Source organism: Limulus polyphemus, unplaced genomic scaffold (assembly GCF_000517525.1).
Source record: "Limulus polyphemus unplaced genomic scaffold, Limulus_polyphemus-2.1.2 Scaffold282, whole genome shotgun sequence".
NCBI classification, from domain to species: domain Eukaryota; kingdom Metazoa; phylum Arthropoda; class Merostomata; order Xiphosura; family Limulidae; genus Limulus; species Limulus polyphemus.
In genome coordinates, this window is record NW_013665892.1 from 354,335 (window position 1) to 368,533 (window position 14,199).

The 14,199-nt window shown below is 31.7% G+C and overlaps 1 protein-coding gene across 1 annotated transcript in view; it reads left to right on the forward strand.

The window, feature by feature from the left end:
- Nucleotides 1–14,199, forward strand: part of LOC106457023 (chloride channel protein 2-like) — a 67,780-nt gene that overhangs the window by 36,492 nt on the left and 17,089 nt on the right. Inside the window, exons 15-19 of the mRNA XM_013916407.2 lie at nt 938–1,035; nt 7,801–7,916; nt 11,113–11,249; nt 12,986–13,179; nt 13,440–13,554. Of these exons, the coding sequence (XP_013771861.1) occupies nt 938–1,035; nt 7,801–7,916; nt 11,113–11,249; nt 12,986–13,179; nt 13,440–13,554 (660 nt within the window). The remainder of the gene's footprint in view (nt 1–937; nt 1,036–7,800; nt 7,917–11,112; nt 11,250–12,985; nt 13,180–13,439; nt 13,555–14,199) is intronic.

Consider the following 14,199-nt stretch of genomic DNA (forward strand, 5'->3'; position numbering starts at 1 on the left):
TTGTGTTTTTTGACTGTGGATAAATAAAGTGGTAAGTGTTGATTGTTGTATTGACATTATTGTGTTTTTTTACTGTGGATAAATAAAGTGGTAAGTGTTGATTGTTGTATTGGCATTCTTGTGTTTTTTGACTGTGGATAAATAAAGTGGTAAGTGTTGATTGTTGTATTGACATTCTTGTGTTTTTTGACTGTGGATAAATTATGTGGTAAGTGTTGATTGTTGTATTGACATTCTTGTGTTTTTTGACTGTGGATAAATTAAGTGGAAAGTGTTGATCTAGTTGTATTTGACAGTCTTGTATTGTATGGTCTAGTTGTATTGACAGTCTTGTGTTGTATGACTGAACAAATGAAGTAGTAAGTCTTGATGTAGTTTAATTGACAGTCTTGTGTTTTATGAAGAAGAAGATTGGAGAGTGTTTCTATTGCAAGTGTATGCCTTTATTTATTGGTCTTGATGAAATGTTGCACTAGTTTATTGGAATATGAAAAAAACATTTTTTTCCATGGAGATTTAATTGTTATTTCTAGACTTTATCTGTGGACAAAATTTCCCTTTGAAAATCAGTGATTTATTTTTTGGTTTATAAAAATCTTTATCCTAAACATCTATATAGTGAATGAGGATCTAAAACATTTTCATAGTTTTGTGAATAATAAAATTTCAGTTTTGTAAGTTTTATTAGGATACATTGACACAAGTATTAAAATAAAGTACTTAAATTAAATCTGTTAAATATTTATTAATATAAAGATTAATTACATAGCTAATTTGGTATTCTTCATGAATGGTAAAAAGAAAAGTTTATTAGATTTTTGAGTACATACACACTGTTAAATGAATATGACATATAAAGTGTATTTATTTCTGTATTACCTGTTTCTTGTTAGAGCATGTTTTGAAACCTTTATTCTATTTTGATCATTAAAAATAGGAGCAGCAGCACTGTCAGGAAGTGTAACCCATACAATATCCACATCTGTTATTGTCTTTGAACTGACTGGACAGATGTCACATATACTCCCGGTTATTGTAAGCACTAGTTTTTTGTTTAAACATAGAGATATTAAATACTTCCTGCTCTATGTTCCACATATATTTAATCATCTGTGTTTTTTTTAACTGTCATTTTCACATTTTTAGTTGTTGAATATTTCTTAAGGTTGTATGTCTAATCAGAACAGTAGTAGAAACAAAAATTATGAAAGATGAAGAGATATTTACTTTGTCAGCCTACCAATTTCTAATTCTGTGCTAGATATGCAGGTATTAATATAATTGTATTGCAGATACATAATACATGTATTAAAAAAAGATCAACTTGGCTGAACATGATTAACCAACCAGAGAATTTTGTGTGTTGACTTTATGTAAAATAGTTCATCAAATACATACGTGTATGTTCTTTAATATTTTAAACTTTTAATAACGAATGAATTCATTCAACTGTACAATATGAATGCAGGTAATTTCAGTACTATTAGCAAATTTATTTGCAAACAGATAACTTTTAAAAAATATTCACAATCAATATATAACAAATACAGTTTTCTAAAGAACCTTAACTTTTTATGTATTCCTATAAATATTTCTTAATTTTTCCATTAATTATTTCATTGAGCAAATATTGTGTAAGATTTACAGAAATAAAACATAAAAAGAAACTATTTTGATCAATTACTTTAATTAGTTCTAAACATAAATAGAGCAGAATGTATAAAAATAATCCACAAATAGTTGATGACAAGAGTAAAATAAGTGAAGTATGCCTGACTGTAAATCATAAATTTTCTGTTTTTTATGGTATGAATTTTGAAATCAGAAGTTACCAGTTTACACTTAGGATCCAGAATCAAGAAAACATTTTTAATGTATATTTACTAAGAAGAAACAAATATAGTATACTTATTTTTAGAATTCCACAGTTAACCCAAATTTAATTTTGAAAATGTTTAAAATGCTCAGAAAAACTGGAAACAGAGGAAGTAGAAAATATAGCCTTTTAACGATATTTAAATTAATACTTTATTATTTGTACAGTTAGGTTCAATGTGTAGAAGTCACTTGTATCATTAGAAATCCTTCTTGATGTTCTGTATATATAAACTATTTAGCTTTTTATTAAAAAGAAATGTGCCAAATTTCTAAACTGGTAATTTTTGTAATCAGTCACTTTGGTTTTTCCCAGTTTGAATGAAGATAAATGTTTTGTTTTATTATTGTAGTATAGTACCACATTTGTAAGTACCATCTTCATCTCTAATTTTCTGTTACTTTTACATCCAAATGCTACATTTTTGTGTTTAGGAACTACTGTTGGTTTCTTGTAGTAATGGAAGCTCTAGAGATATAGAAAATGTAAAATATATTGTTTGTATGTTATAGGATAAAAAAAATACCTTTGCTTATACTGAATAACAAATCATATACCACTGGTATACCTTGGTTGTTGAACAGTAAGCGTGAAGGCTTATAACACTAAAATTCACGATTTGATTCCTATGGCAGACACAAAGCATGTAGTCCATTATGCATCAAATTGTTAATGTTTTTATAAAAAAAAACAACATCTTATACCATGGCCATGTGAAAAATGTAGTTTGGACTTATGTCAGGAAGGTCATAAGACACTTGATTGCTAGAATTAGCTAGATAGCCTCAAATTGTTTAATTGGAAGAGTAAAAGGATGTGCATGTGTGTAAGCAAAATCTTTGCCACAATGCAAGTTGTTTAAAAAATTGACATTAGATGTAAATAATATTATGTTGTTGTATTTAGGGATTAAGCTGGTTGACAGAAATGATATGATATATGTATGAAAATATCTTGTCATCATAATGAACAGGATGTAATAGAAATGATACGTACTGATTTCTTTAAAATATTGCTTACAAGTTGGTTTATATTTGAGACAACAAGTAACAAGATAATGTAGTTCTTTTCACCATTATAATTGTTAAAATCTTTTAGTTTTAAATATTATAAATTAAAATTAAACATAAAATGGAATAATTGGTTACCTAGGAAAAAATGTAGACTGTAGTATTTGAAAAAGCGTAAAAACTTTTTGAAATTATAATAAAATAGAAAATAGCAGCACTAGGAGTATAATTCACTTTAATTTTGTGATTTTAATTACTGTGTACATTCACAAGACATGGTTTAAGAACTACATTGTTTTTGAAATTGACATCCATTCACCTTTCATCTCTTCCATGTACCAGATTTTCTGTTAGGATGATTATATAAAAGATTATTTCAATATTTTTATATATGGGGCTTAAGAAAACAAATGTAAATATATTTATTTTTTTGCAAGTAAAGGAGGGAGCATAATATTAACTTCAATTTATTTTCAAATACAGATAACTAGGCCTCAAACTAATACTGTTACACATATAAGATGAAGAAATAAAAAATAAAGTTACACACTACAAAGTAGAAATGGTAAAATGTATCTGTGTAAGACAGTTATCTGATGAAATGGGGCATATCAGAATTAAATTTAACTTTTATTTCCCAAGCTGCTTATGTGAAGTAAAACTAACAATTAGGAGCTGATAGTGTACTCAAACTCATCTGAAACTATTATTCATCAATTTTTTGTGATGTTCACATGAGCATCTGACAAATTTGTGAGTTGGAATGTCAATTCAGGAGATAAATGTTACTCACCAGACAGTTGTTTAGTTTTTAATAGCTTGTTCCTCAACACACCTCCTCTCACACTTTAGTTTTATTCTGACAGAAGTTTCTCTTCTCTGCCTATCTAAGCATTGGTATAAATTATACCTCACTTGCTCCAGTCTTTATACCCCACTATATTGGCCATATTGATTTTAATCTTGTGAATCTCCTCACCTATGTCAATGCACCCTCAATACCAGATCTGTATATAAGCTTCTTGTTATTACTTCCTATCCTTCACTTTTACTTGATGGCATAAGTTACGACAACGATCTGACATGATTATTTGAGACGGTTTTCGAATATGAATATATATATATTCACATCTCAGACATGGAGTTGCCTGAAGCTCCTCCCCTATCACCTCATGGGTCTGGCATTACCTGGGAATCAGTGGTGGGGCCACCTTCCACGGAGGACATACAGTTCCTCATATGCAAAGGTAGAGTCTTGTATGCAGTCTGATATTTTTTTCTCTCCTGTTGGCTGAGTTTGTGGGGGATCAAAGGTGGACTGGTGAGAATCTAGACTCTATAATCCTGGTACCTTTCTTTGCATAGTCAGCTAATCATGAGCCCCGGACAGACATTCCACCTCCTGATCCTTTTTCGAAACTAGTAAGTCAAGTTTGCAATGTTTTAAGTATTTCTGCTGTAGCTTATGAATCATCTCCTTCTTTATTGGGGAAAAATCATTTGTCTGATTACCTTGTCCTTCCACCTTCATCAGACATTGCTGTACATGCGAGGAGATTTGCTGATCATTTGAGAGAGGGTGCTGCCATGCCTTGTCATCCTCGTTTATTGGATCAGCATACCTTGGCTTTCCATTGCTTGGAGGACCCTTATTTGGACTCTCAGAGGTAAGATCCTCTTCTTCCTATTTGGGGCTCCAGAGAAGATGTCATGGTTTACCATAATCATTCTCAGTTTTCTAGAATTCATCTGTCACTTACAACAGTTTTGTATTTTTTATCATATTTACAACTGTTGTCTGAGGCTTATCACAGATCTCCTGTACAGTTTTTGGATGATCTTAGTTATTTATTTACTTCTACTTTTGTGTCAGTTTATCAGCTTCTGTATCTTGGTTAATTTTTTGTTGGGATCTTTTGGAGAGAGATGCCTTGCCGGAGGGAGTTTGCCTTCCTACTTCAACCCTTAGAGATCTCAGAGAAACTCATTTTCTTAGACAGTCTGTTTTTGCTGATATTTCTGATTCCATGGATTCTCAAGTGGATGTGGCCTGTCTCCACTCTTCCCTTTCTACCCTGGCTTCTTGACTGTCCCAAAGGTCTTCTACAGGATAGATTCCTGCATCACCCATTCGAGTTTTCAGATCTCTGACTTCAGTGCCATGATCCATTGGAACACAAGGGTGATTCCAACCTTATCAATGGGTATCCTCCTCTAGGGTGTAGTACAGACTACAGTGTCTGTGACTACCCTATAGGGTCAGGTCCTGTGGGGTCTCAACTCAGATGATTCATGTCAGTATGGAGACCTTCACCACATATCTGTGGGTAATTCAGTTCATGTCTCTCATACCTGTTGGCTTTACACTCCTGAAGGACCTTCTCACTTCCAGCTGTCGAGCTCAAACCATGCAGGGTCTTCTGCACAAAGAGGTCATAGAGCAAGATTACTCTCTCAAAGGTTTCTATTTCTGGCTGTTTGTCATACCAAAAAAAAAGATGGGCAATTGGCAACCTGCCATTGACCTTTCTTATCTCAGTCATGTTCACTCTATCATCTTTCACTTCAGACTTTTTTTTTCTTCTGATTCTGGCTAACAGTCATCAACATTTGGATGTGTTTGCACTTCATGTTCACAGGATTCTTTACCATTCCACTTCTGTGTTGTTGTATCCACACAGTTCCTTTCTACCCAAAACTTCAGCAGATAGAGAAGTAGTTAAGGCTTTCTCTCATATTCAACTTCATTCCATTTCACATTAATATGACTGCTCAGATCTGTATCATTTTTCATGCATGATCAGGCTCTCCGATGTTATGTGGCATGCACTGAAGCATTTGTTCATCCATTGGGATCCTACTGTGCCATGTTACTTATACCCTGTCACTTTGACAGGTTGGATTCATCATTTGGTTCGTATGGCTTACTCTGGGCTTTCATTGGAGGAGTGGAGTCTTCTTTTGGTTTCATTTCATCAAGTTAGGCATAGCTCAATATCCCTGGCAGCTCAGTGGTACACAATTATTCAGTACTATACATAATATACAATAATGGACTGCTATTCATGGATTATCACGAGTAAAGCATAAAGGGATTTTGCCCATTCCTGCTGACCCCAAGATTGAATAAATTGGAGCTGGTTTGCTTTTTAAAATAGGAATGTGGTTCACTTATTATGCCATCTTTAGATCATTGTTCCTTGAGACTCCCCAACATGAATTCTCCCCCCATTTCTCCATAGTGGAGCATGGTAATCCTTACCACTCCCAGTTTCCAGTTGCTGGAGTGGTGGAAAGAGGTCTGTTCCTCCTGAGTAATGTTTTAACACATTTTCTTCCACTCAAGGAGAAGAGGGTAAAGCTGGATACCCTCCCACCCAAAACCATGGATGGTTTTCTCATATATCTGGTGGGAGCAGGACCAGCCTATAATTCTGGTTGTGTTGAATCTGGCCCTTCTTTTTGGTCATTATCTTACTTTCCATGATCATGGAAGAGAGTCCTCGACTCCTTGTAATTCTGCACACAAAGCATCAAGTCCATGAGTCAATGGTTGAACTTTGTTTGTTTGTTCCACATCCTCCTCATAATTCTGGGGGCAGGAGGTGTTATCTTGCCTCTCAGGTTGGGGAGTTAGGAATTAGGTTTGTAATCCCGGGCCAAATGTTTTCTTCAGGTTGAGTGAGGTATAAATGGCTCTGTAATTCTGAGTTCAGTTTGTTGCATTCTGTTCTTTTTCAGTTTGAGGGAAAGTTTTGTCTAGTTGGGTGTTGCTTGCCTTCTCTTTGTAACTCTTGTGGCTCACATGCAACATTGTGTAACTTTCAGGTTGGGTTCCTGGACACATAATTTCAAGTTTGGTTTGTTGCATTTTGTGCTTCTTCAAGTTGGGGTGAAGGTTCGTCCACTTTTGTGTTGCTTGCTTTCTCTTCTTGATTTTGGTGGTTTGACATGCAATATTCCAGGTTGGATTCCTTTAATATCATATTACTATAATACAATGATATCACACTGTGGTCCCTATGCCATAGCTACTACATCTTGTAGATGTAGGATCTTGTCTACGTGGTTGGTACATGTACAAGTACAATACATGGTATTGCAGGAGGAATCAATTTTGGAATAGATGTCCTACCTTGCACGTTTTTTCTCAAGATGTTATGGTTTCAACACTGTGGCCAGTTGGCCTTTACTGCCCATGTTGTAGATTTCACATTATTTGGGCAAAGAGCATACTTGTTCCAGAAGTAGTGTGGACCCTACTAGTGTGCTATACTATATCTCAGTTTGCACACCTGTTTTCTGTGCAGACTCTTTCTGTGTGGATGTTACCCTCAACAGCCCTTCCACTTTGTCAGTGTTGGATTCTAGCTAAAGTGTGAGAAGAGGTAAGTGTGTTTTGGAAATTTACATTTTTGTATACAGAAAATGTATTTCCGATAATACCGCCTCTCATACTATCCTGCCCTTCTTCCTCATGATGCTGGTGCTCAGATCTGATAATTTTGCTAGTCTTGAAAAAAAGTGAATAAGAAATAATAACGGGGAGCTTATACACAAATCTGGTATAGAGGGTGCATTGACGTAGGTGGAGAGAGTCACAAGATTAAAATCGCTATGGGTGATATAGTCGGGAATAAAAACTGGAGCAAGCAAGGTATAATTCATACCAATGCTTAGATGGGCAGAGAAGAGGAACTTTCATTAGAATAAAGTTAAAATGTAAGTAGAGGTAAATATTATCTGAAATACATTTTTGGTATAGGAAAATGTAAACTTTTTTTTTCTGTTGTATTAGGAGTATGCATATTACAACAGCTGACTGTGATTCTATTTGTTTTTGGTCTAGATTTTAATTTTTTTGAATAACATTTATAATTGTATTGATTGCAAAGCCTTTTTCTTTACTTACAGTTAGCTGTTCTCATATCAAATGCCATAGCTCAGTGTCTCCAACCATCTATCTATGACAGTATTATAAAAATTAAGAAGCTTCCATATTTGCCTCCTATTTTGTCTGTATCTTCAGAGTAAGTACTGAATGTTTAAGTGATCTCTATGTTTGTAATAAGAGAACTAACAGTTGACAAATCTTTGAGAATAAGACCAGAGAAAGGTTTTGAAAACTTTTTTGAAAAATAGAGATTAAAACAAGTTGTAAAAATACTTTACTAAAATTATTATGAATGTTTTGAATTTTTGAAAAATAATTTTAAACCTACTTAGTTTGTTAGTCATAAGTAATTTCTGATATTACCTGTTGATGATCATTTGCTGTTATGCTCACTTTTTCAAATCACATAGTAAATCTCTTGAAATTACATAATAACGTCTACAAGAAGGGTTTCTGAAAATACATATACAGTATTTAAAGTGTCAAAGTTTACAACACCTGTGCTGAAGCAAGATTTGTTAATTAGTGTGATATTACATTACAATAAAACTTATAATAATTTTACTGGCTCTTGTATGAACTACCAGTAAAAAAGAATGTATGATAACTTTTCAGCTATCCTTTTTACGCATTATTTCCCATTGCCAATGAGACCTGTCACTTAGCTTGTCAATAAGGAGACTTGTGATTAGAATGATCAACCTAACTGTAATGTAATATCACACAAATTACTGGTAAATATGTATTTCAAGTCTATAAAATGTTAACAGTTTTGTAAAACAATTACGTGGGTGTAATGATCTTTTTTAAACTGTATGATTTCTTTTTATAACACATGTTAATATATTCAAGAAAAGTTTCTTAACTATGCTTTAAATAAAGAATATTTTTAATACAGCTATGGAATCTGATAGTTACACTAACTGTCTATTTCTGTTCATCTGATACATTGTATTATCTTATGTAGTGTTATTATTACTTACAAGGACCACAGAATTTTTTATTTTGGATTCTCAATATCTAAAAATAAGCACTATTCTTAGACTGTAAGGTCTAGATGTTTTTAATGTTAAATTGCTACTCACTGGCTGCACACACACAGACATAAATGCATTTGTTTGCACAATATTAATAGATTATTACAACTGATCACAAGGGGAAAATCTTTCCTTGGTAATTTTTAGACATTCCTTGGAGAGGTTACTGCTTATTAGATGAGGGGTATGGGTTTGGATGTGATGTATTTGGATTTTCAGCAAGCATTTGACAAGATATCACATAAAAGTCTTGTTTAAAAATTTATTTCTGTAGGTGTGGGGGAATAGTTTGGCTCATTAGATAGAAAAGTGTCAAATGAAAGAAAGTAGAGAGTTATTCTAAATGGAGTTCAGTAAATTGGATTAACGTCACTAGTGAGGAATCTCAGGGCTCAGTGTTAGGACCTTTGTTCTTTTTGATTTACAGCAACGATATACATGAAGGGATGGTCAATAGATTATTTAAATTTGTTGATAACATTAAAGTTTTGGATGTTGCTAGCTTTAAGGAAGATGCTAGTGCTATACAAAAAGATTTGAATTATTTGGTGAATTGGGCAAATAAATAGCAGAGGACTTTTAATTACAACAACTGCAAGGTAATGCATGTGGGATATTACAATTTGAATTATGAGTATAATTTTGATGGAAATAATTTTAACAGTGATATGAAAGAAAATATATTGGTGTTTTGGTTGATCAGTTTCTTAAGCCATCCAAGCAATATGCTGTTGCTAGTGGTAGGGCAAGTAGGATTTTAGTTTGGATCTAAAGATATACTGATTACAAGTCTAAAGGGGTTATAATTTCATTGTACAGATCATGGGTTAGGCCACAGTCTTGGGTTCCTTACCTCAGAAAGAACATTGAATTATTTGAAAGAGTTCAGAGGAGGGCTACTAGGATGATACTTGGGATGGAAATGTTATCATATGAAGATAGGCTAAGATCTCTGAACTTGTTTTATCTTGAAAAAAAAGAAGAGTTAGTCGAGATCTGATTGGTGTGTTTAAGATTGTTGAGGAAATTGATAGTGTTGATTCATCATCTTTTTTCATATTTTAATAGCAAAGACCTGAAAAAACATATGCAGTCAAATTTGTATATTTATTACAAAGTACTTCTTTAAAATCAGGATTTCTAGAAAGATAAAATATTATAATTGCAGACACTGAAATCTACAAGTCCACTTGTATTAAGCCTAACATTAGTTAAGCCTTTACAGCCTTTCAATAAAGAGGTGAATTAACAGTGTTTTGCTTTAGTTTAGATAGGGCTAAATGTTGCCATACTTATTACCATCAGTAAATAAACTTATATTAGATTTATATTATATATTATATTAAACTTATAACGTTAGACCTTTTTAAAAACTTTGATAAGCTTATAGTATGTTGTTTTGCAAAATGTCTACTAAAGTAGATTTACATCTGTCTTTTGTTTACATGCATTGAAATGATGTGCATGTGCATTTTCAGGACAGACAAAACTAATTATTATTATAATAGCTGGTGAAAATGGTAAGACTAAGAGACACAAATATAAATTTTTGTAGGGAAGAAGCAATCTTCAACTAAGACAGCTTTGTTTTTCGAACAGGGTGGTTAGTCTCTGGAATGGATTGCCATTGGATGTGGTGGATGCAGTTAATTTAAGAGAGTTTAAGGGAAAGTTTGATAAAAACTTGAATGATAAGGGCTGGCTTTGAAGTTTTTCTCTTCAAGTTTTAGTTTAATTTAGTGGATAAGACAGCCTAGATGGACCAAAAGCTCCTTTCTTATCCTTTAATTTTGTTATGTAAGACTGCTCGTTACCTAAAAAGTTATTGTAATATTTGTGTTAAAATTAACTTCCTTTTCATCTGAAAGTGATCTCATTAAAAACTTTTTAAAGGAAATTATTTTAGTGTTGTTAATCAAATGAACTTTTGAGCTCATACTATATGCAATGCACATTCTGAGTAAATAAATGTGCCTTAAAATAATTTTAATCTGTAATTATGAAAAACTTTATTTGTTATTTTTCCTTTCTGAATTTTAGTGTTAAATAATTTATTGTGATAAATATATTGTAAAAATGATTCACTTAAAGCAGTTGGTATTGTTTAATACATTAATTAGTATTGAATTTCTTTATTACATTAAGACTTGTTACATACTTTTCATACATACAACTGTATTTTTTTTAATCAGTTCTTTAAAAAAGTGTTTGTGCAGGAATGCATTAATAATTTGTCATCTTTTATTTCCTGAGAGCTTTTAAAGTGTTCAACTGATGTCATTTTTTTAATTACAGAGCACATAGTGTTTATGTTGAAGACATCATGATTCGAGAAATCACTTATGTGTGGCAGGGAGTCACATATCGAGACCTAAGACAGATCCTTAAGTTAAATAGACGACTTCAATCTTTTCCTCTTGTGGATTCACCAGGTATGACTAGGAAAAAAAATTGTGACATGGTCACAATAATGCCATTATACTGCTATTCAATAATGGTTTTCATTGTTAGGTCTTAGTATATTGTTTATAAGTTCTTAAATTAAACCTACTGTGAAATTTTACTTTTCTAGTTTCTTTCCAGAGCAAATCATTTTGCTTTGGGTTATAAATATCATTAAAGACATTTATTTAAACATAATTTGTTAAACCATTGCATGAACATATGTTAAGTATTGTGGTTAATGAAAAGAAAGTAAATGTGTTGTAAATGTACAATGCATTTAAATAAATATTTCGTGAAACTTTTTCAGGATCAAAAGACTTTTCCAACTAAGGTTTTTTTTTCTTTTTATTTACAGGTATAACATTGTTCATTTTCAGTAAATCTTGTAATTGGTTTAACTTTTCTTCAAGATAATCAAAATTCTCAAATTATTTCTGCATACAATGTACATTTATACTTGTTTATACTCTAATAACAGCATTTTGTATGGAAAGTAAAAAGCTTAATACTTTTGAAAACACAAATTAGATGAAAAATAATGATAGATCCCCAAATCATAATCTCCATATGAAATTGCCATTAGGAATGAACTAAATATAAATACTAATCCTAACTGACAATTAATGAGATTTTAAAACGTCTGGAGTAAATAATTTACTAGAGTTATAAAGCTAGTAAGTAAATAAAATCATACTTTGAATGATATTGCGGAGAAAAAGAATAACAATAATAAAAATATGCCAAAATACTTTTAGTAAGAGATCACATCTGTGTTAATAAATTTAATTAAAAACTCAGCAGCTTTGATAAATGGTTAAAAATAAAATTTGTATAAAAGAATACATATTATGTTTTGGCTACATTTACAGACTTATTCAGGCTCAATTAAATACAGGTTTGAAACATAACTGACTATTAGAGGAAATATTTGTTTTTGAAACTAAAGCATATGAAACAATGTTGTACATAGTTTAATGTCAACAGTATATTAAATAATACTTTGAAATTAATCTATAACACTTTGTATGTGATGCAAATTGAAGATCCTGTAAATTAATAAGTATCCAAAAGGTATATAAATGAAACAACCCGTTGTCATGAAACATTATATACAGGGTAACTGTGTCTTTTGCATGTAGTTATGTCTGTAGGTGTCCCATTCTTCATGTGTATGCCTTTAGTTTCATACCATATAAATATGAAACAAAAATAAATATGGATCATTCTTGTGTAATTTGCTTTCATAATATACTTTAAGTTTGAAAGAATATTGTATGAATAACATACTAAACAAAATTTAGGTAAGCTTTTTGATTGAGTTTACAGGCTGTGTGTAAATTTATATATTTTATTATTTATATATTTCATTACTGGTGGTGTCTGTATATTGTAGCGTATTCAGTAACTATGTTTTTCTGTTACAACAATTAGTGTGAAAAACTGACCAAAAGAATTGGGTTAAATCACATATTTTGTGTGTGAAATACATGGGGAATATGTGCAGTGATTAGTATAATTAACTGGAATGTTGGGGTATTGAAAATTACCTTTTTTTATGTGATTCGTATATGTTATTATGAACCATGTAACCAACAAAGTCTTGCAATTACAAGTAATTTGTGCATAAATGGTGCAGAAAAATGGGTTAGTATCAGTGATCGCAATGTATAACTATGCCAAGAGTAAGAGTGTGTGTATGTTTTGTTTTGTTTTTTTCATACAGAATCTATGATCCTTTTGGGATCAATAACTCGAATTGAACTTCTTATGCGGATAAATCATCACCTGGGGCGGAAGCGTCGTCTCAGGGAAGCTGCTAAACAGTTGTCTGTAGACGATACAAGCCGAAAGAGCACTCCACGTGAACAGAGAAAAACATCGAGGTTTCAAGTGATACCTGTCACTGGAAGTGGTCGAGTAAGTTGAGTTTTATAAACTACCATTGTCTAAACCACCATTGATACTGTGGAAATACGCTGTCATATTATTGTTACATTTTATTTTAAGATCACCTCTGTTATTGCATAAATTATTTCCTTATATAATTATAGTTCATTCAGTTAACAACAAATTAATGAACAGTCTGTTCCTATTAGATCAGGATTATATCTTGTTAGAACAATGGTATTTTTTCGTTATAATTTGAAATTTGTATTTCATTGCAAAACTTTTTACAGCCTTCCCCTAAAGGATCTCCACCACCATCTCCTACTATGACTCCCAAATCTCCCAAAAAATCAATTCTTAAACCTTCTCCAATGCAATCTCCGTACTCCACCATCACATCACAAGGTAAGAAACATCAAATGTGATGACTATGTACTAATCATACTAATTGAGTTTTGAATATTATATTTCTTTAGATACAATAAGTATGGGATTAATTTTTCTCTATCAACTTTTCCTAAAAAAAAATGTTAGACTTGATGTAACTTTTCCCTTGTGTTAGAGTGGTTTCCCTGAACAGAGACAAAGTTAAAAATTGAAGCTCAGTTCTATTTAAAACAGTGGAATTATGTAAAATAGCTTATCATGTATATGTTTGTATAAGTTAATCAGAGTATTTGGTTAAAGTAATGAAATGTACGTACATGCAATTTCAGTTACTTAAACATTTCTAACTGAGATTTAATGGATCAGTAAAACTGGGTTTATGGAAAATTCTTTAAAACAAATCTTCAAAAACCAGTTCTTTGAAATAACAGTTAATCAAATATCCAATTTTTCAGATCAATTTTTAATTATAAGTTAATGTATAAAATATTATAAAAAGGCATATAACTTGCCTTTTGATGCACTTTCGAAGTGAACCAATATTACTTAATACATAAATAAAGACATATATATATAAAATTAGATATCTAATCAGAATTAGGAATGTTATTTATTCATCATGATAATACAATAGGCAATTTTATCAGATCATTAAAGATATTG